At 56.9% G+C, this 20,693-nt stretch overlaps 1 protein-coding gene across 2 annotated transcripts in view; it reads left to right on the top strand.

The window, feature by feature from the left end:
- GIPC2 (GIPC PDZ domain containing family member 2) overlaps positions 1 to 20,121 on the top strand; it is a 41,608-nt gene extending 21,487 nt beyond the window's left edge. For both annotated transcript variants that reach the window (XM_001380910.4, XM_007505593.3), the window contains exons 2-6: positions 7,089 to 7,274; positions 8,213 to 8,393; positions 11,108 to 11,214; positions 13,149 to 13,230; positions 19,810 to 20,121. In XM_001380910.4, coding sequence (XP_001380947.2) covers positions 7,089 to 7,274; positions 8,213 to 8,393; positions 11,108 to 11,214; positions 13,149 to 13,230; positions 19,810 to 19,964 — 711 coding nt within the window. In that variant the 3' untranslated portion in view covers positions 19,965 to 20,121. The remainder of the gene's footprint in view (positions 1 to 7,088; positions 7,275 to 8,212; positions 8,394 to 11,107; positions 11,215 to 13,148; positions 13,231 to 19,809) is intronic.
- The last annotated feature ends 572 nt before the right edge of the window (positions 20,122 to 20,693 follow it).

The following is a 20,693-nucleotide window of genomic DNA, read 5'->3' as shown; positions in this document are numbered from 1 at the left end:
GGGTCCTACACCCACAGTCAGCAAAGGGGTTCCTAGAATCGCCTTCCGACCAGCTGTCCAACCTCCTTTCTTTCTGTGGCCAAGAGCTCTAGAAGCTGCTCTTGCTGATTCAGCCACCCTCAAGGCCTGTCTTGGGATGCTGGCCTGACCTCTTCTCTTACCCCGACGTGGCAGACCTCTCCTGCCGCTCTTCCAAGTTATCTTGGCCTGGAAAGTGGTTTCACCTCATCTTCTGTGGGTCCTGCTGCTTCATTGTTCCTTTTCAGATGTTAGATCAAAGTGGGGGTTGGGTTAGCGGGCAGGTCTGTGGACCTTCTCCGCCATATTGGCTCCTCATCACCGATCGTCCTGGAGAGGTCCACAGGCAGGAGGCCCTCCGCATAGGCCACGGAGACACAGATGAGGCAGGCAATAGGGTCCCTGGAAATGGCGGCCCGTGACCAGGGTGGGGCTTGCCTTTAGCCCATCCTTTGCCCCTATAAGGCTAGCCTCCAAGAGCTGACCGTCTACTTGGGGGTCAAGGGGCAGGGGAGCAGAGGGAGAGGAGAGAAGGCAGAAGGGAGAGAGGAGAAGAGAAGGGGCAAAGCAAGAGATGAGGGAAGGGAGAAGGAGATGGAAAATTAGAGCGGAGAAAGGGAGGGGAGACAGGAAGAGAGGGAAGAGATACATGAGCAACGAGAGGCAGGAAAGGGAGGGGAAACAGGAGAAGAAGAAGGGGAGAGAAGGGGAAAGGAAGAGAGACTAAGGAGAGAGAAGCAGGGAGACAGAGGCAGAGATGGAGACATGAGCGAGAAGACAGCATCTCCCTCTTCCCCTTCCCCTTCCAGAGTCTCCCCTTCCTTCCCACCAGAGCTGGTGTTCCCCATCCCACATTGCTTTATATCTGGGTACTTATTTGGTGTCCTCAGTAGGGGTGTTGATACACCCCCATGTACAGTATATGGATGCCGGGCACGTGCATGCAGTAGCCACAGACACAGACTTAGGGGGTTGCTCCCTTCTTTGGACATGGTATCTAGCACCGTGCCTGGCATATGGTAGGCGCTTAATAAATGCTTCTGGATGGCTTGATTCCGTGTAGCAGCTTCCCAGGAGATTAAAGTGGGACACACACACACACACATCGGAATAGACATTTTCTCATGGTTTCGAAACATGCCATTTTGCCTTAATCATTCTCAAGTGGTGAGTCAGAGTAGCTCTCCCGGGCCTGGGGGGCAGGAACAGAGACTCCGACTTCGTGTGTGACGTGCCGCCACTGACCCCGGAGAGCTCATTTAGAAGTGATTCATTTATAGAACGTTCTCTGCAGACTGGCGACGCTGCCAGAGCTCTAAATAGAGAGCTCGGCCTCATGTTCCCAAGTCCTCCTGCGGGCGCGGTGCCACTTTGGTGTCTTTGCAGAAGCAGGAAACGGATTTCTCGACGGCCACTAGTAGCAGACAAGGTGGAAAGAAGGGCACTCCGCGAGTGTGTACAGGCACAAGTGTGTGCATGTATCTATTCCCCCCCAAACACACACACATCTGTTTTAAAACAAGTGCTGGCATCTGGTACTTCATTGTTATGGAAACATAACAAATGAGAAAGCATACATGACTGAGTAAATATTTCTACTACCAAAGGGATGACTCACATGTTCTAAAATGACTTCCTAATCATGTTGTCCAGTTAGGATAACAGACAAGACCACGAAAATTAGGTGACGTTGTATTGTTCTTTTAATATTCGAGCACCCTGCGTCCTAGGCAGCCAGAAACAATAACTAACACTTCTGTTGAGAGATTTAAATTGGTTTTTATTTAAACTTTTATTGGTATTTTTTGGTTGGTGTATCCCTTTAATGTCTTTTTCTTTCTTTTTCCTTTTTTTCTCTCTTCCTCCCTCCCACCCTCCCACATTCTTTTTCTTTCTTCCTTCCTCCCTCCCTTTCTTTTTCTCTCTCCCTTCCTTTCTTTTCTTCCTCCCTCCCTCTGTCTCTCTCTGTGTGTCTCTCTCCCTCCCTTCCTTCCTTCCTCCCTTTCTCTTTCCCTCTCTCCCTTCCTTTCCTTCATCCCTCCCTCTCTCTGTCTCTCTCTCTCTCCCCCCTCCTCTAAAAACCCTTATCTTCCATCTTAGAACCATACTGACTATGGGTTCAAGGGCAGAAAAGAGGTTAGGCCTAGGCAATTGGGGTTAAGTCATTTGCCCAGGTCACACACCTGGAAAGAGTCTGAGGCTAGATTGGAATCCAGGACCTCCACATTTCTGGGCCTAGCTGCCCCCCACCATGTACTTTTCACAATCCTTCTGCCTTATTCCCATTTTCTCCATCGTTCTCTTCTGGAGAATCCATAAGACAGTAAATGGAGTCCTGCTGACTTCCAAGGTGGAGATGCCCACCTTTGCCCAGATAAAGACAGTCGAACGGAGTCATCAGAACTGCAGGACTTCTGAGTCGGGAGGGCCCTCAGCAGCCAGGAAGTGCGAACGTTTTCCTGAAAAGCACATCGCCCCAAAGCAGGCTGGACAGAAGCGAGGGCTGTTGCTTTCTGTGCTCTGCCAGCCTGGAACACTTCCCATGTCCAGCCGGGGGCGCTTTGGAGCGATCCCACCTCCTCATGAGGGTTTTTCTAGGCAAGTAACATGCAAGAATTGTCCAGTGAAAATAGATCTCCTGGAAGTGCCCCTGGGGTGGGGTGGGGGCCACCTGTTGAGAAGAGCTGCCCCTGGGGCCCAAGGGGCAAGCTGAGTGCAGGGGGTTGGCTTCCTGCACCCCCCTGATGCCTCTCACCTTTCCTGGATAGACTGTAAAAATACCCAGCATGCTTTGGGACACTGATGTGCCACTGGCTCTTTGGGGTTCAGGTTTCTGTGGTTAGGAGAGGAGTAGACTAGAGAGAGGTGGCTGGTGGCACAGTAGTTAAATGTCCTGAGCCTGGAGTCAAGAAGATCTGAGTTCAAATTCTACCTCAGATACTTGTTAGTATGTGACTGTGGGCAAATCATTCCCTAAAGCCTCGGTTTCTTTGAAAATGAAGATAATGATGCCTGATGTTCCTGGCTGTAGTTCTGGTGCCTGAGACCAAGGAGAAGAAAGCTAACCCTCCTCCACAGCAGCCCTTCCACTATCTGTGGCAGTCAGCAAGCCCTGAGGAAGTCCCTGCTCTGTGCCAGGCCCTGGGCTAAGCACTAGTATACAGTTCAAATGAGTCCCTGCGTGCCTTCTGGAGGGCCAGTGAGTAGTCCTTGGGCGGGTGGCAGCATCCCGAGGCTCCTCTCCTTTCTCCTGCTTTGGGTGTGGAGTCCTGCTTCCGTCCCAATCCTGTCTGGGAATCATTAACCCACTCGGCTTTCCTCATTTGGCCCCTCTTGGCCAACTGAGCAGACTGGTGGTATTTCCTGCTTCCCCCCAGAGGACTTGCCACCTCGTCTAGTCCAGAGTCCTGTTTGGCTGGGGGCCTCCTGGGAGCAGAACATCCCATTTCTGGGCATCCAGCAGCCTCGGTCACCCTAGCAGTGAGCCTGAGCCGGCTGGCCCTGGTCCGATCCCTTTTACAGTCTACATTCTGGGCCTCTTCCTTGAGTCCATTTCCTGGCTTTGAACCTCCCTTTGGAGACCAGGAAATTCCTCATTGTGTGGAAGCCCATTGTGGAGTCGGGGCAGCCTCTTCTAGCCTCTCCAGGATAGACTCTGCCTTTCTGTCTTCCTAGGCCATTCTGGGATGAAAAAGGCTCCCTGTGATTGTCTTCTGGACCCCATCTGGTGCCTTTTCTAGATCTGGGTGGAAGACTGTGATGGGGAACTTGGCCGCCTCCTCCTTCCTGCTGCTCCACCCTTTTGGCTCAGCCTTAGCCATCTCTGCTAGGAAGGAGCGGTCATGTTCCAGATTCCCAGTGCTGCATTAGAGTGTGGGCTCCCTGAAGGCAGGACTATTTCTCTCCTTGTGCCTCTGCGTTGGGTGACGACATTTTCAGAGTGTTGGAAAGTGGCGCTGAGTACATTTAGAATGCAGCAATCCGCCCTTCAGCGTTTCTGCCTTCACCTTGGACTTTGTCCTTTGCTTCAGCCTCACATAAGATCCCCAGCCAGGTGTTCTCTTCCTCTGGCGCTCCTCGAAGTTTATGACCTCTGCCAGCTGGGCGGGTTGTGGCTGTCTCCGCTCTGGACAAAACCATTCTGCCGTGGGGAGGTGACCTTCAGAAAGGATCCAGAATTCCCTGGGGCAGGCTGGTCCTCTAAGGATGGGAAGCCCCACAGTCTGGGACTCCCCAGTTTAGTGGAACTTGGCCTTCTTTGGTTTGGCCCTCAAACGTGGGCTTTAGTGGAGCTACTGTTCTTCTGGTTTTCTACCTGCTTGCCGCCTTCCTTCTGCAGAAAAGAGCAGTCCAAATTCCTGGAAGGGATTGGAAGAAGGTTACCTGTCCAACAGAGGAAGATCGTTCTCAGCGCTCCCGTCTAGACCTTGTCATTAGTCCCTGGTGCTTCCAGGTCCGAGTCCATAGTGGCCTAAAGTTAGCAAGAGTCATAACCAGGGCCCACCATTACTGCTCCAACTGGACAAGCTGCAGGTGAATTTCCTTTACTTCAGACAGAAGAGAGCAGATGCCAAGGCAACAGGTCTCTCCCCTTCCACGTGGTCCTTGGCTGGCCCCACCAGTGAAGGAGTCAGGACAATGTAACCGTGAAAATGTGGTTTGCCAAGACTGTGAATTGCCAAAACTGTAAAGGTTTCGGCTAAACTGTAAAGATAATTTTTAGTGTCTTGATTTAAAATCTAAAATTAAGTGGTCGCCATGGGAAAATTCCCAAATATGAAAATACCCAAGTCAGCTGGGCTTTATGGAGATTTTAATTAATACAAATGAAGGAATTAAGGGAAGGAGAGAGAGAAAAAGAGAAAATAGCCTAGGCCTGAGCCTAAGGGAGAGCGGGTCAGTCTTTATCACTCACCACAAGATCGTCTTCAAGCAAGCTCCAAACCTCCGAACTCCAACTCCAACTAACTTTCAATCCAAAAACTAACTCCAACTAGTTTGAACTCCAACTCACTCAATTTTGAACTCCCCTTCCTTTTAAAGAAAATTTCTCTTGTGTCGCCTCCCCAAAACTTTCATGTCTACCAATCCTAGTAGATGCTTTTCCCCAGGACTGCCCATTCTTAGTTCACATCTTTTGTTCTCACCTTCTTTGGTTAGATAAAATCCTCTATTTCACACCTTTTGTTAAGCTTGCCTTTTGAGACCTTTTAGGTACTAATTTAACCTTTGTAGGTACTTAGTACCCTTTTGTATTAGATCTAAAAACAGACCTAGCTTAAGGTTCTAGCTTTACTATAAGATAGGAGTTGACTTTTCATTGTTCAATCAGGATTTTCAACTTTATCTTCCCCTGAGGCAATGCCTGGGTAGGGTGGAGTAATTTTAAAAGTTCCCAATATATTCCTGATTCTTGTTAGACCAAGTATCTCCATTGTTAAACATGGGGAATAGCTTAATCAAATCTTCTGAAGTAGAGTCTGAGCAGTTTCGAGATTCACAAGAGAGAGGGGGAGCCGCCTGTTTTCTCAAGCCTACTCACCCAGACGACCCTGTTTCTACCCTTGCCCCATCCAGACTAACAAAACAAGAACTATTTCTTCTTTGGGTTATGGAGGCCAGGGGAGCTTACTCTTTTGGGGGCCATTAACCTCTCTGGAAGTTGGGAGTGCACCCCTGGACCCCTTCATGCAAGGATGGTTTTAATCCATAACCCTAACCCCAGGGGACAATGTTCTATATCCCCCTGGTCAGAGAAGTACAAATCAGAACAACTCCAAGGTGCCACCTCAGTCCTAGCAGATTGGCCAATATGGCAGCAAAGGAAAATAATACATGTCGGAGGGGATGTGGCAAACACGGGACACTGATGCATTGTTGGTGGACTTGTGAAACTAATCCAACCATTCTGGGGGCAGTTTGCAATCTGCCCAGAGGGCTTTCAAAGCGTGCAGACTCTTTGATCCAACAAGAGCACTACTGGGTTTGTCTCCCAGAGAGATAATGAAGAAGGGGAAAGAACCTACTGGTATTTCTAGCTGCTCTTTTTGCAGTGGCAGAATGGAAACTGAGGGGATGGCCGTCCCCTGGGCAATAGTGCTACCTAGTGGTGATGGAATAGTACTGTGCTCTAAGAAGAGATAAGCAGACCCAGGAGAACACTGGACACAATGACAGTGTTGTTGGATGATGATTATTTGTGCAAACTTGGCTGCTCTCAGCAATGCGACGATCCAGGACAACCCTGAAACACTGCTGCCAGGGAGGCTCTCCACCGCTGGAGAGGACTGCCGGAGCCGTCTTTCCCGTCAGTGTATTCCTCATTTTATTGGGGCTTTGCTACGCCAGCAGCCACTATGGAAGTGGCAAAGGAGATATGGATGCTAGTGAAGTACAGTCAGCCAAGTGCAGTTGTGAAGAGTTCACAGACCTGTTAAGCAACCCGTGCTGTAAATGACAACCAAAGCCTGGCTGCCTGTCCATCCACCTGTCTGTGTATCTGTCCCCATCCCCATCCCCATGGTCTGTGTCTGTCTGTTCCTCCGTCTCTCTGCCTGGCTCTCCCTCACGGCCCCTTTCTTCCCTCTGGAGAACTTCTCGCCCCACGACCCTTCCCGTCCTCCTCTGTCTCTTGGCCCAGAGGCCTTCTCCCTCCTCCTTCCAGGGCCTGCCTGGGCTTCGGCCACCCGCTCTCTTGAGGGAAGGGGCCCAAAGCAGATGCGTGGCAGCACACTGGGACACAGAGACGTCCCTTGGAGGCCACCCAACGTCCCATGCAGGCAGGGCTGCTCCCCCTGTGTTCAACGGGGGGAGGTGGCCAGCGAGGGCTCGTCCTCCTGTTCAATCTTCCTTTCTAAGAAGCTCTCTGGGAGAGGCTTTCCTGCTCTTCGAAGGCCGTCAGCCACACGCCATCCCGTGTGGGTACGTGCGTGCGAGTAGAGCAGGGCTCGGCTTCCTCCTTGGTCTCCCTTTCCCTCCAGGGCTCCTCTGATGGCGAAGGCTGATGCTCCGAGGATTGCAGCAGCCCCTCCAGGCCTCACGAGGATTCACTATTCCCCTCCTCCCTCTAGATCTTGTATTGCACCTTGAGCACCCCCAAGCTCAATATGGAGAGCCTCTTGGGAGCCCAGATTGGGCTGGAAGACTTCATCTTTGCCCACGTGAAGGGCATCCAGAAGGAAGTGACGGTCTGCAAATCGGAGGATGTCCTCGGCCTCACCATCACAGATAACGGCGTGGGCTACGCCTTCATCAAGGTAAGCTTCAGCCGGTTCCCTCCTGTCTGCCTGGAGCTCTCCCAAAGAAGTCTGGGGCGCCGGGGCTTCTTCAGGGCTGTGGGCCTCCCACCCACTTCTCTGCCTTTCCTCATCAGTTTGGGGCTCGTGCGCTCCGTCCCTGACTCATTGCTGTTGCTGGTCCAGGGGAGACGGCCCAGTGCGTGCTCTCAAAGACCTGAAAGCGGAGTGGGCAAGGCTTTGTTTTGCTGCCCCCTCCGCTGGCCTGGCTGGGTGCCTGCCCTCCCAGTGTGGGGAGTCCTCCTTTCCAGCTCTCTCCTGGGTGTCCCTTTCGTCCCTTGGAATGGAAGCCCCCGAGGGGGCACAGGGCTGGCAGCCTGGTCATGCCTTTCACAAGTGGCAAACTGATCTTGAGGGGGGTTGGTGGGCCAGGGGGAGGCTGGCCCCCATCGGGCACAGGGAAGAGAGCAGGGCTGGTCTCTTCAGGCACTGGCAGCACATGGGGATGGCGGCGTCTCCCACCCAGGGATGGCCTCCTCAGCCTCGATTGCCCTCCTAGAGAAGGCCAGGAAGCCCGAAGGACGCCCACTGCGGCCCCATTTCTTAGACCGCTTCCGGGATTATTCAAATGGCGTGGGGGGGGGCACCCGGAGAGAGTTGTTTAGGAGAGGCCTCAGGCTGGGCCTCTACATTCTGCTCTTTCATCTTCGCTTCCTCGTGCCTGTGTCAGAGGAGGCACCTGAACTCGGGTCTTCTCCAAGGGGACTTGGGCCTCCCCAGCTTGAGAGCGCTGCTCGCTAGATGGCCGCTAGGGGGCGGGGCAGAAATGCCTCCACAGAGAACTCCACGTGACCCCCGCGGAGGGGGAGGGGCGGGGTCCTTGGGGAGGCCCCTGGCTAGGCCTCTGGTTGGCTCTGGGCACGGGAGGCCCCCTGAGCCTCCGCCCTTTGCCCCCGCAGCACATCAAGGCGGGCAGCCTGATGGCGGCAGTGCCAGCCGTGAGCGTGGGGGACCACATCGAAGAGATCAACGGGCGGAGCATCGTGGGCTGGCGGCACGTGGACGTGGCCCGGGCGCTGCGGGAGCTCGAGAAGGGGCGGCCCTTCTCGCTCAGGCTGGTGGAGCCCCAGAAGGCCTTGGGTGAGTGCGGCCCCGCCCAGCGGGGCTCCCGGGGGCTCCTGGGAGGACGGAAACGCCCATGGGGGGGCACGTGCCGCTCATGGCCCAAAGCTTCCCCGGAAAGGGAGGGAGCAGCCAGTGCCCAGCCCCCTCCCCGCAGCACCCCAGAGCAGCCTGGAAGGCCCACCTGGGGGTCCTCTGGGAGACTCGGTGTCTTCACCCCCCCCCCAGACGTGAGAGTGTGGGGGCGCCGGGCGCGCCTTGGCTCTTCCCAGGGCGGGGCGGAGGCCGAGGGGCCGCTCTGGGTTGTCCATGGCCCCGTGCCAGGCTACAGTCAGGGAGCCCGGGGTTCAGAGAGGGCCCCGGCACTCACTGGCTGTGTGGCCCTGGGCAAATCATTTCACCGTCTGCCTCAGTTTCCTCAGCTGTAAAATGGGGCCAAGAATAGTACCTCCCTCCCAGGGGGTTGAGGGTCAAATAGGATGTGTATAGAGCTCAGCACACAGCAGGTGCCCTTTCGAGGGCTGCTATTGTGATGGCAAATCACAGGACCCGAGTTCCAATCCAGCTCTGCCATGTGGAACCTCAGCGAGCTCAGGCACAAACCCCCGAGGCCCTCCCGGAGCCTCCTGGCCCGGCCACGGTTGGGTTCTCGGCCCTTGTTTGGTGGCTGCCTGTTTGGGCCATAGCGGGAGCCCCCATTTCGGCAGGGCCCCCACCTTCTGTGGCTCACTCAGGGTCTTGTCTGTCCCTCGCCCACTGTCAGGAGCCCTGATTTCCGGGGTGCTGCGGCTCCCAAGAGCAGACCGTCAGAGCTCAGCCTCCTGGGGGCTCGAGGGAGGCCGAATTGGCACCCAGGGGAGCTCCCCCATGGTGGAAGTTGAGCCATTTCCTTCCGGAAGTTCTCCCAAGACACGAGGCAGGCAGACGGGCCAAGGCTTGTCCTGGGCACGTTTCCTGGCCCCGCTGGCTGTGTGCGTTGGGCCGAGGGCTTCGCTGGGCTGCCCTGCTGGCCTCCCTTTCCGGGGACCTGCGGGGGATCTGGGGAGTCTGGGAACAGGGGCCGGCTTGGGTCGTGGCTGAGGGGAAGGACAGGATGACGGGCCTGGAAGGAGGCCCAGGAAAGAAGGGGGCGCCCGCCCCTCCCCCCCTCGTCGGGCCAGCCATGGGGGGCAGGAGAGGCCCCGGAAGTGGCCCCGGAGACCTTCCTGGACTGAGGCTCCAGAGCCGGGAAGGAGCACTTGGGCCGGGCCTTCCGCTTGGCTTTTCCTCTGGCGACACCTAGTGGCTGGCTTTGGTCTAGCGAGTCCGCTCCCTTTTAGTGGCGATTCCGGGTCGGGTCGGGGCGAGCTCCGCCAGGGTGGCACGTGATGGAGATGAGGGGCCGCCCAGCTTCCTGGGAAAGGCCCTTCCGGCCCGGCTCTGCCCTCCCGCGGGGGGAATCCGGCGCTCCGGGTTCTGCCTTCCCGCCTGGTGCTGCTGCTCCTGCCTGTGCCTCCTCCTCTCCCCCTGGTTGGGGCGCCCCAGCGCCACTGGCGGACCTTCTCCACCCCTCTGTGGGGCTTCACGGGCTGCCTGCTGGGGAGGAGAGCGAGCGCCGGCCGGCCCGGTGGCCTCGGTTTCCCCATCTGTCAGAAGCACCCAGGGCACCCCAAAGAGTCTCCGGCTTCAGCCGGCTCCCTGGGGAGATGCCAGCCTCTCGCTTTCTGGCGGAGTGGGTGCCGCGTCCTCCGGGGTCTTTCCTGCTGGGACCCCGGATGAATGCTGAAGAGATCACGGATACCTTGGAGCCCCTCCCCCCCCCCCAAGTGCTCCTGGGAGGCTGGCGCTGCTTCCCGCTTGTCTGAATTCCGGGGCCCGGCGGGCAGGCTCCATCAGGCCTCGAACTCGCCTCCTCCTGCTTCAGCGCGGCTGGCTGCTTCATTCTCCCCAGACACTCTCAGTGGCAGCGGCTGGGCCCCCCTCCCCCTCCCTCGTGGCCTTCCTGGGCCTCCTTCTGCTTGAGGGCCCGGGCAGTGGGGGGGGGGGGGGGCTCGAACCCGGCCACGAAGGCCCTCTGCTTGGCCTGGGCTCCAAAGGTTAAGGCCGAAGGAGCTTTGGGGGTGGATCCCCGACCTGGGGGGCTCTGACTCTCCGTTTGTGTCCAGTGGGGGCGTCTCCCGCCGCGGGCTGTGCCTGACTCTTCTTGGCACAGATGAGGAAACTGAGGCAGGCAGGAAGAAGTGACTCGCCCTGCTTATTTGCTCCTTAGGTGACGAGCGTTTATTAATTGCCGACTGTATACCCAAACCCGCCCCTGCTCTCAGGGAGCTCCCAGTCTGGCCAGGGGCCACGAACGAAACTGGCATTTACCTATCGGGCAGCCTCAGAGGTGCTCTCACTGCGCCTATTCAGAGGCTCACAAAGCTGAAGTCAGCCCCAGACGGGGACCCCCTTCCCCCCCCACACACACAGGGCACGGAATGTGTCCCTCCCGGAAGAGAGCTTGGAGGGGCGGGGCTGAGGACTGTGAGGGGCGGGGCTGAGGGCGCGTGGAGGGGGCGGGGCGGGGCTGAGGTCGTGTGGCGGGGGCGGGGCGGGGCTGAGGGCGCGTGGAGGGGGCGGGGCGGGGCTGAGGGCGCATGGAGGGGGCGGGGCGGGGCTGAGGGCGTGTGGAGGGGGCGGGGAGGGGCGGGGCGGTGGAGGAGAAGGAGGAGTGCGTATTGGGCTCAAGCTTTCTCCTTTGTCCCTTCTAGACTTTCAGCCGCCCTTGGGGGCCGGGAAGAGCCTGGACAGCGGAGTGGCCCCTGGTCGGGGAACCCTGCGGCTTCGGCCCAAAGGCCGGGCCACCGTGGAAGAGCTGGTAGGTGTGGGGGGTCGCTGGGAGCGAGGCTGGCTCTTCCACTGGGCCTGAGGGGGAGGGAAGACCAGGAAGCCCCCCCCCAGAAGAGGGGGCACAGCAGAGGGGGACAAATGGGAAGAAGCCGGTGTGTGACTGTGTTTGTGCGTGTTTGATTGTGTGTGCGTGTGACCGTGTGTGTGCGTGTGACTGCGTGTGACCATGTGACATGTGTGAGTGTGTGCGAGTTTGTACGTGTATGACCATGTGACCGTGTGTGACCGTGTGTGAGTGTGACTGTGCGTGTGTCTGTGTGTGTGAGCGTGTGACTGTGTGTGCGTGTGACCATGTGACCATGTGTGACAGTGTGAGTGTGTGCGAGTTTGTACGTGTATGACCATGTGACCGTGTGTGCCTGTGTGTGTGCATGTTTGACCGTGTGTGTGAGTTTGTACATGTGTGACCGTGTGTGTGTGACTGTGTGTGCGTGTGACCGTGTGTGACTGTGTGTGAGTGTGTGCAAGTTTGTACATGTGTGACCATGTGTCTGTGACCGTGTGAGTGTGTGACTGTGTGTGTGTGTGTGTGTGTGTGACCGTGTGTGCCTGTGTGACCATGTGAGACCCTGTGACTGTGTGCGCGCATACTCTGAGGCTCTGGAGGGACCTGGTGGGGGTTTGTGGAGCAGTCAAGAAGCATCAAGGGGGAAACAGAGGCAGAAGGCAGCCCCTGGCCTTGCAGATTTGTAGGCATGGCTGGGAGATGTTGGGGGTCTCCTGCCGAGGGAAGCCCCCCAAGCTCTGTGGGGCCCTGCAGTTAGGCCAAGCCATGGAGTCTGAGCATGAGCAGGGGCCCGAGTTCGAGTCCACTCACAGGAACAGCCTGACAAGTGGAGGCTGTCTCATCGTCCTACCCCTCGCGGTCGCCCCGGAGTCTTCCCCTCTGTAGCCTTTGCTCGGAGCCTCCGGGATGGAGGCTGACTTCGGGCCCTCGGGGAGCCCTCGGAGCCGGGCAGAAGGCGCAGCCCGGAAGGAGGGAAGGCCGGGAGGGCCTGCAGTGGGCCCTGGGGGGGAAACGGCTGCAGTAGGGCATCCAGGAGAGGGAGCCGGGCAGGGCCAGGGAGGGCCGCCACAGCCAAGCGTGACAGCAAGTCCGGCCCCGCCATCCGCTCCCCGGGCGGCCTCTGTTCCATCCTCTGCCCTCCCTGGCTCCTGCCATTCACAAGATGGAGAAAGAGCGGGGGGAGAAATCGGAGAGAGGGGAGGGTCGGCACCAGCCTGAGCCCCGCGTCACGTGGGGAGGACTCCCGAGGCCGCTCTCTTCAGCAGGACTCGGCCCTTTCACTCGCCGCAGCTGCCTCTCCAGAGCAGGAAGAAGTCCCTCTCACAGGAAGTGACCACTCCTTTCAGAGACACTTCTCTGGCATCACTTCCTGTGTCGCCCACATGGGCCACAGACCTCCCACTTCAGAATTAAGTGGGGCGTCTGCCCTTTGGGTGATTGCGTCTAAAAGTAGGGCGCTCTAAAACCAGGCCAGGCTTACAGTTTAGTCTTCACGGCGCCCCCGGCAGCTCCCCCAAAGCTCCATCTTCTGCAGGTCAGAGTCTCCCCATTCCCCCGGGGGCCAGAACCCTTCCCTCCCAAGTGTTCTCTCGCGTCTGTCGGCGGGACCCCAGAGATAAAAGAACAGGAAAAGCATTCTTCTGTACAATTGGGGAGACGAAGCTGTTGTTCCAAAGGGGAGCATTTTCCCAGAAAGCCCCACCCTCTGAGTCAGCCCCGGGGAGGTTCCTGGGACACCCCTGGGCCACGGGCTGGGCCGGAGGCTCTTCTAGCTCTGGGGAGTTCCACCAGGCTGTGCGTGTGTGGTCTGGGCCGATTGCTGAGGACTTGGTGGGGTCTTTCTGGCCTTGCCCATGACATCACTGACCAGGTCTTCTCTCCCATCTCCCATAAAGCCCCCAGAGGTTGACCAGAAGGCCATCCAGAAGGTGGATTACTTCCTGGAGCTGTACTTGGGGATCCGAGACCTCGAGCTCGGTAAGAACCCGTCGCCCACCCACCAGTGTCCCCCAGTGCCCTGCAAGCCCACCATGGGGAGCCACTCTTCTGGCCAGAGCCAGGGTCATCTGCCAGGGCCTGGCTGGGGCTCCCCAGCACCATCCAGGGAGTGGGAGGGGGATACCCGCTGAGGGGCCAGCCAGATCTTTATGAAGGAGTGCTGGCAACTGTAAGGATAATTTTTAGTGTTTTGACTTAATATCTAAATAAGTGGTTGCCATGGGAAATTCCCAAATATGAAAAATACCCAAGTCAGCTGGGGCTTATGGAGATTTTAATTAATAAAGAGAAGGAATTAAGGGAAGGGGGGGGAGGGAGAGGGAAAGGGAGAGGGAGAGGGAAAGGGACAATGAAATAATCTAAAGTGCTCTGGCTCAGGCTGAGCCAGGCAGTAGTTAAAGGCCTTGGCCAAAGTGGCCTCCCTGAGCCTGAGGGAGAGAGGAGTCAGTCTTATCAGTCACCACGAGACTGTCTCCAAGCTGGGTTCCTCCACTGAAAACTATTTCCTGCCCTGAGTTCAGAATCTAACTCCACTCCGAACTCCACTGTTCAACTGACTTTTTACCCCTCCTTTTAAAGACATTTTCTCTTATGTCACCTCCCCTAAATTTTCACATCTACCAATCACAGTAGATGCTTTTTTCAGGACTGCCCAGTCTTAGTTCTCATCTTCTTTGGTTAGATTATATCTTCTGAGTACTTCACACCTCTTGCTAAGCTGGCCCTTTGTAAGTTCCTTGACCTTTTAGTGATTAATTTGACCTTCATAGATACTTAGCACCCTTTTCTATTAGATCTAAAAATAGACCCAGCTTAAGGATTTGGTCTCACTATAAGTATGACTTAAGAACCTTCATTGTTCAATCAGGAGTTTACAACTTTATCTTCCCCTAAAGTATGTCTAAGTATGGGTGGAGTAATGTAAAGTTCTCAATACATTCCTGATCAAGTACCTCCATTTGTGACAATAAGGGAGTAGCTAAACCAAATCTTCTAAAGTACAGTCTGAGTAGTTTTTAAGATTCACACAATGCTGGGCACGTCACCTACTCTTTGTTCCCTCTCTGGGTCTCTCGCTCCCTGTCCGGCCTGCCTGGCCTGCTGCCTCTCTAGCTGTGGGCTGGCCAGCCAGGCTCATTCCTACTTCAGCAGTCCTTCATCTCCCACCCTGACGTTCTGGCTCTGGCTGTGCCCTGTGCTTGGGGCACCCTCCCTGCCCCCCCCCCCCCAAGTCCCCAGCCTCTGGGGCCTCCCTCCAACTGCCTGGTGCCGAGTCTGTGCCCCTCCCCACTCTGCTCTTGGCACCCCAGAGATACCAGAGGCCCTCCCCATTCCTGTTCCCTCAGGGAGGGACTGCTTTGTACTTGCCCAGAACTCCTGGAAGCTTCCGGAGGAGGCAGCCTATCCTGCCTGTTGTCCTGACCCCCAGTCTACACCAGCCTCTCCTGGTTCTGCCTGGTCTCTGAGACTCAGAGATGCCCCTTCTCTCCTCGGGCCTCCATATCCCTAACTGGTGTTGTCTGGAACCGAACCCAGTACTCAGTACCCATCATATACCAGCCGTGGGGCACCACAGTGCATGGAGTGCTGGGAATTCCAGTCGCACCTCAGATCCTAGCTCTGTCAGTCACTTCATCTCCATTTGCCTCAGTTTCCTCCACTGTAGAATGAGGCTAAGAGTACCCCGTCTTATAGCCCAGAGTGGTTGTGATAATCAAAGGAGGTGATACTTGGAAAAAGCTCTTGGTGGGATGCCTGGCACCCAGTGGGCACCACACTAGTGCTCATTCCCTGCTCCCTCTCCCTCTCCCTCCTCTTCCTCCCTCCTTCCTCCTCTTCCTCCTCCTCTTCCTGGTCTTTTCCCTTCCCCCCACCTAAAATCTCAGTAAGAGGAGCATTTTCATGGCATTTCCATGAGACTTGTGGGACTAGGAGCTAGCAGAGGACAGAGTCCCAGAGTGACCACCAGAGGGCAGCGTGGAGTCACCTGAAGTCCTGAATCCTGGAGAGAGGGGCCCATCTAGAGCTCGGCTCTTGGGCATCTCTTTGTGCAGTTAAGGAAACTGAGGCAGAACCCAAGAGCTGGTCCTGGAGGCAGCACTCCCCCCATCTCTCATCTCTCTGAAGGGGGGGCGGGCCAGAGGAGGCCCCCCAGAGGCATGGGCTGGCTGGGCTCTACAATCTGAGGGGACAGAGTTGGAGGGGATTCAGTCTCCCAAGGGCTTCTGGAGTCCAGAAAGCCAGAGCTCGAGGTCTGCTTGAGCGGCTGGAGGAGGAAGTGCAGGGGGCCCAGCTTTCCCAGATCTCTGCAGCTCCTGCCTGACCCCCCTTCTCCCCTCCCCCTTCTTCCGAGAGGCTCTATAGCATACACAGGGCCAGGCACCAGGCGCCGTGCCTCTAGGGGCCTGCCTTTCCCTGGGAGAGGAGCAGAGCCTTTGGGGGGGGGGTCTGCCCTTCCCCTGGGGGCTTTTGGGCTGCTCTGGCTGCCCTGTCTAGGCCATCCTCTAGGGCTCCTTCCATCCTACAGTTGGGTTTGGGGGCCCAGCATTCCCCCCAGGAGAGTGTGAGCTCCTGAAGGCACCAGGATCTTTGTGTCCCTCTGTGTCTTCTTTGATGCTCAGCTAGGGTCTGGGTGCAGTAGGTGCTCCATAAATGCCTGTTTGACCTGTCTGGACATAGGGACTGGTCACAGCTCGGGAGAAGCTTTCGATGGCAACCAGAGGAGGAGCAAATATCTAACCCTGCTCAGGGTGGGTGGGCTAGGACTCCCTTTGTTGGCATCTGGAGGTCTCATCCCCATCTTACAGGGGAGGAAACAGGGGCAGAAGGGGCTCAAATGACTAGCCCAGGATCCCCCAGCTAAGCGTCCAAGGCAGAAGCAACGATCCACTGGGATTGGGGAACAATCCTGTCGCCTGCTGCTCCTCTTGGAGCCCCCAGATGGACAGAGAAGGCTTCCTCTCCTTTCTGGGCCTGGCTTCAGATGTCTGAGGGGGAGTCCCAGGCCAGTTCTTCCTGCTTTATGGGATCTTTCTGGACTGACTCCAACACTGCTTCTCTCTCTAGACTTAGCTGAGGGATCTTGTGGCAGGACCGCCCTTGGGCTTCTCTGAAGAGCATGCCTGGGGGCCCAGGCCTCTGCCAGGGTCCTTTGGGTTCTGGCCTGTCATTTGCCTACTTCATGGTGGCTGCTCTCTCCAGAGCACTTCTGGGGCGCTCAGCCCTGTGCTAAGTCCTTTCCCATCATTACCTCCTTTGATCCTCGGGACAACCCTGGGAGGCAAGTCTCACTCTTGGGATCCCATTGGGATACTGGAGCCATTTCCTGCTCCAGCTTATTTTGCAGAGGAGGAAACGGAGGCAAACAGGGCCAAGTGACTTGCTCAGGGTCACAAGATACTAAGTGCCCAAGGCTGGATTTGCACTCAGGTCTTCCTAAACCTAGGCCTGGACCTTCTTCCGCTGAGCCACCGTGGGACTTGTCTTCTGTTGAGCCACTGGTAGACTCCATGTGTTGGAGTTCTTTGGGTAACTTGCTTCAGTGTGAGATGGGGGATGGGCAGTTGGCCCTGCTCTGAAACGATTTTCTGGAGGATCTCAAGTAAGTCCCTTTGTGTGCCTCAGTTTCCTCCTCTGTTAAAGGAAGGGGCTGGATGTCCCGGTATTTTAGGGTGGGTTCTGTGTGGGTCCTCGCCCCCTTCAGGAGTGTGGCGAACCTGTGGGACCCGGGCTCAGAATGCACCTTTGGGAGCCGAGGCATCGGTCTCTCGGGGGGAGGGTCGTTCTGTCAAATAATGGAAGAGAGGCACTGCGTGCTCAATCCTGCGTGCAGAGGCATCACATGGTGCTCTGCCATGGCACGAGGGTTGTTTATGATATAGGTTCAGTGAGTACCTGCTTTTCTGGCACACAATCACTTTTCTACTTACACGCTCTCCTACATTGAATTGGACGTGTCACACATGAACACTTAATCCGCGTTCTGTGATCATTTACCCTGTTGCCACGATGGGAATTTGTGATGGAGATAAATGACATGGGCAGGGTGATCTGGAGGCTGGTTCCTCCCAACCTGCCGATCAGCCTTCGCACTCACTCGCAGTTACTTGGGAGAAGAATGATTAGGCACAGGGTTAAAGGGCAGCTCAAAGCAGGCCAGAATCGGGGCTTTCCTCCGTGTACGAGTTCTGTTTCTCTTGCGTTCCTGTAAAGCCCTGGCAGCGCGGCCTGCTTAGTCAGGGGAGAAAGCCTATGGGGGTGCCCGCGTGGCCTTGGGGCGCGCCTCTGCTCGAGAGGGATCTTTGGGTCGTCCCTCTGCGCTAGGCTGGGGGGGACGTAGACTTCTGCTCTGATGGCATTCCTTTGTGTTGGAGAGAGATCACGGGGGGACTTGGGGAGACTCGGGGGGGCCTCACGTCCGGAGGATTCCCCAAACTGTGACTGTCAGCCGGTGGGGCTGTGATGGCTGCCGTCGATGCGCTAAGTATGCCCTGGGGGTTCCGTTTGAGCCTCCCTTAGACGTGGAGGGCTGGAAGACCCCCAGACGAGCAGCCCGACGCCGAGGCTTCGGCTTGGGGGAGGGCCACGAGCAGGCTACGTTGGACACTGCGGCAGGAGAACCCCCTTCGCTGGCTTGGCAGGGCTCCTCTCCTCGCTGGAGGCAGGCATTTCCTCACTCTGGTAGAAGAGAGAAAGACGTCCCGTTGGGTGCAGCTCCCGCGGGATCCCTTTTGTGCCTTATCAGGGTGGGGGTCCCTCCGGGCTGCTTCTTTCTGCACTAACTGGGAAACTGCAGGACAAAGTCCTGGGAAGAGCGGAGCGAAAGGAGCCCCCCGTGCCCGGCTCGTATGTTGGGGGCTCCCCCTTCGGGCAGCAGGTCCCCAGGAGGATGCTCGCTCAGTGCACTGATCTGTTGCTCAGGCTTGGCCGTGCCCTTTGTAGCTGAGGAGACCCAGGCGAAGGGACTAGCGCGGGAGGGAGTCCGCGGCGTGCCAGGACGGGGATGGGCCCAGGACCCGGCTTCCAAGGCGTCACTCTGTCCGAGGGGATCGAATGGCTCGTGGAAGGGCCAGGCTGAGGTGGGGGACTCAGGGTTTGGGAGCTGGAAGGGACCTCGGATGCTGCCCAGTCCCAGCCTCGTTGGGTCGCATCCCAATCGATGGAGGTGTGATTCGAATACACATCCTCCGTCAATGTGGAGAGAGACCGATTTTTCCCTCCCACAGAGAAAATGGGCCCTGGGAGGAAAGGAGAAGGTGGCAGGGACATGGAGTGGGAGATGGTGGAGGGTGACGCTTGGCCTATGGAGCTCAGCCTGGAAATTGCCCTCCTGACAACAGCTTTCCTCTGCTCCCTCCTGCCTGTCTGCACCCACTGGGCCGAGGCCGGGTGTCCTTGAGACGGCCCCAAGTTCGTGGGGTCGGGCCCAGCAGGCGAGCCTAGAGCCCAGGTGCATGGGAAGTGGGCGGTTTGAGGTGAGATTGGATTGCCCGTGGGGGGGTGGATTCCCCCCTGCCTTCCCGTGCCTCCCTACGCCCCCTGGAAGCCTCCCAAAGGCCCTTGGAGGAGGAGGAGGAAATCCCCTCCTTTTGCTGTGCCTCCTGCCTTAATTGAACCCGTTTGCCGAAAAGCCAAAGCTTTTCCCTCAGGTCCCCTCGGACAGCCGCCCCTGTAAGAATGAGGAACAAAGTCCTAGGACTGAGCGGCCTCTGCACTATTGTACTTGGGCAATCGGGCACACCAACTCCCTGTTGCCCCCCCCCCCCCCGAATTTCCCTTTTCTCCCCCCTGATGAATTTCCCTTTTCTCCCCCCTGATGAATTTCCCTTTTCTCCCCTCTGATGAATTTCCCTTTTCTCCCCCCTGACGAATTTCCCTTTTCTCCCCCCCCCGACGAATTTCCCTTTTCTCCCCCCCCCCCGATGAATTTCCCTTTTCTCCCCTCTGATGAATTTCCCTTTTCTCCCCCCTGACGAATTTCCCTTTTCTCCCCCCCCCACGAATTTCCCTTTTCTCCCCCCTGATGAATTTCCCTTTTCCTCCCCTCTGATGAATTTCCCTTTTCTCCCCCCCCCCCCGATGAATTTCCCTTTTCTCCCCTCTGATGAATTTCCCTTTTTCTCCCCTCTGATGAATTTCCCTTTTCTCCCCCCTGACGAATTTCCCTTTTCTCCCCCCCCCCGACGAATTTCCCTTTTCTCCCCCCTGATGAATTTCCCTTTTCTCCCCCCCCCGACGAATTTCCCTTTTCTCCCCCCCCGATGAATTTCCCTTTTCTCCCCTCTGATGAATTTCCCTTTTTCTCCCCTCTGATGAATTTCCCTTTTCTCCCCCCTGACGAATTTCCCTTTTCTCCCCCCCCCCCGACGAATTTCCCTTTTCTCCCCCCTGATGAATTTCCCTTTTCCTCCCCTCTGATGAATTTCCCTTTTCTCCCCCCCTGATGAATTTCCCTTTTCTCCCCTCTGATGAATTTCCCTTTTCTCCCCCCCTGACAAATTTCCCTTTTCTCCCCCCTGACGAATTTCCCTTTTCTCCCCTCCCCCCCCTTTTTGGCAGCTACGACAATATTTGAAGCCGGAAAAGACAAGCTGAATCCGGACGAGTTTGCCAGAGCCCTGGATGACGCTCTCGGGGACTTCGCCTTTCCCGATGAATTTGTCTTTGACGTCTGGGGCGCCCTTGGCGATGCCAAGGAAGGGCGCCTGCACTGAGCCTTGAGGCCCCTCTCCGGAGAGCCCGCACTGGGGGGAGCTCCCCAGCCCAGCCACGGCTGCGTAGGCTGGGACTTCTGAGGCGGTGAATCTGGGTTTCCTCCCATGTGTCCCTTTGTGGCTGTGCACTCCCAATGAAAGAAGTCATGTGACGCTGCCTTGGCTTCTGGGTAATTTTTCGAGAAGGCGGGCTGTTGTCAGTCTGTGCCAGATGCTCCTGGTCCTCGTGGATGGAAGCGTGCATCCACTGGGCTCACTGAGGGCCATCTGGGCCCCCTGTTGGCCTCACTCCATCCATCTGGGTTCCATGCGGTTCTCTGACTTTGGGGCCCCTTTGCAGAATTCTAAACTGGGGGCTCCCATTTGGGGTGAACCTAAGAGAGGTCCAGGGGCAGGAGATAAAGCCGTGCTCTCTCCAGAGCTGTTAGAGGGTGGCAGGGACCGTGCCCTTCGGCAGTCCCAGCACCTCAGCGTCCTCTCCCACATCTGGAGGGAGGGAACCACTCATCAGAGCTGCCACTGGCCCCTGCTTATGGGGCCCCCCGAGCTCCCAAGGGCCGGGTTCTGGCCATGGCTCTGGGCTCTTCATTCCTGGGAGGCTCCAGCCCATTGTAGAACTCGTCTCAGAGCGGAGCTTTTAGGTGAGGAGCCCACCAGGATCGCCTCTCCCGCCTCGCCTCGCTTGTCGCCTCCCTCCTCAAACCATGCTCATGCCCCCTCCCCACCCAG

This window comes from Monodelphis domestica, chromosome 2, assembly GCF_027887165.1.
Source record: "Monodelphis domestica isolate mMonDom1 chromosome 2, mMonDom1.pri, whole genome shotgun sequence".
In the NCBI taxonomy this organism is placed as follows: domain Eukaryota; kingdom Metazoa; phylum Chordata; class Mammalia; order Didelphimorphia; family Didelphidae; genus Monodelphis; species Monodelphis domestica.
The sequence above is the reverse complement of the archived record's forward strand: the minus strand, read 5'-3'. Positions and strand labels throughout refer to the sequence as shown.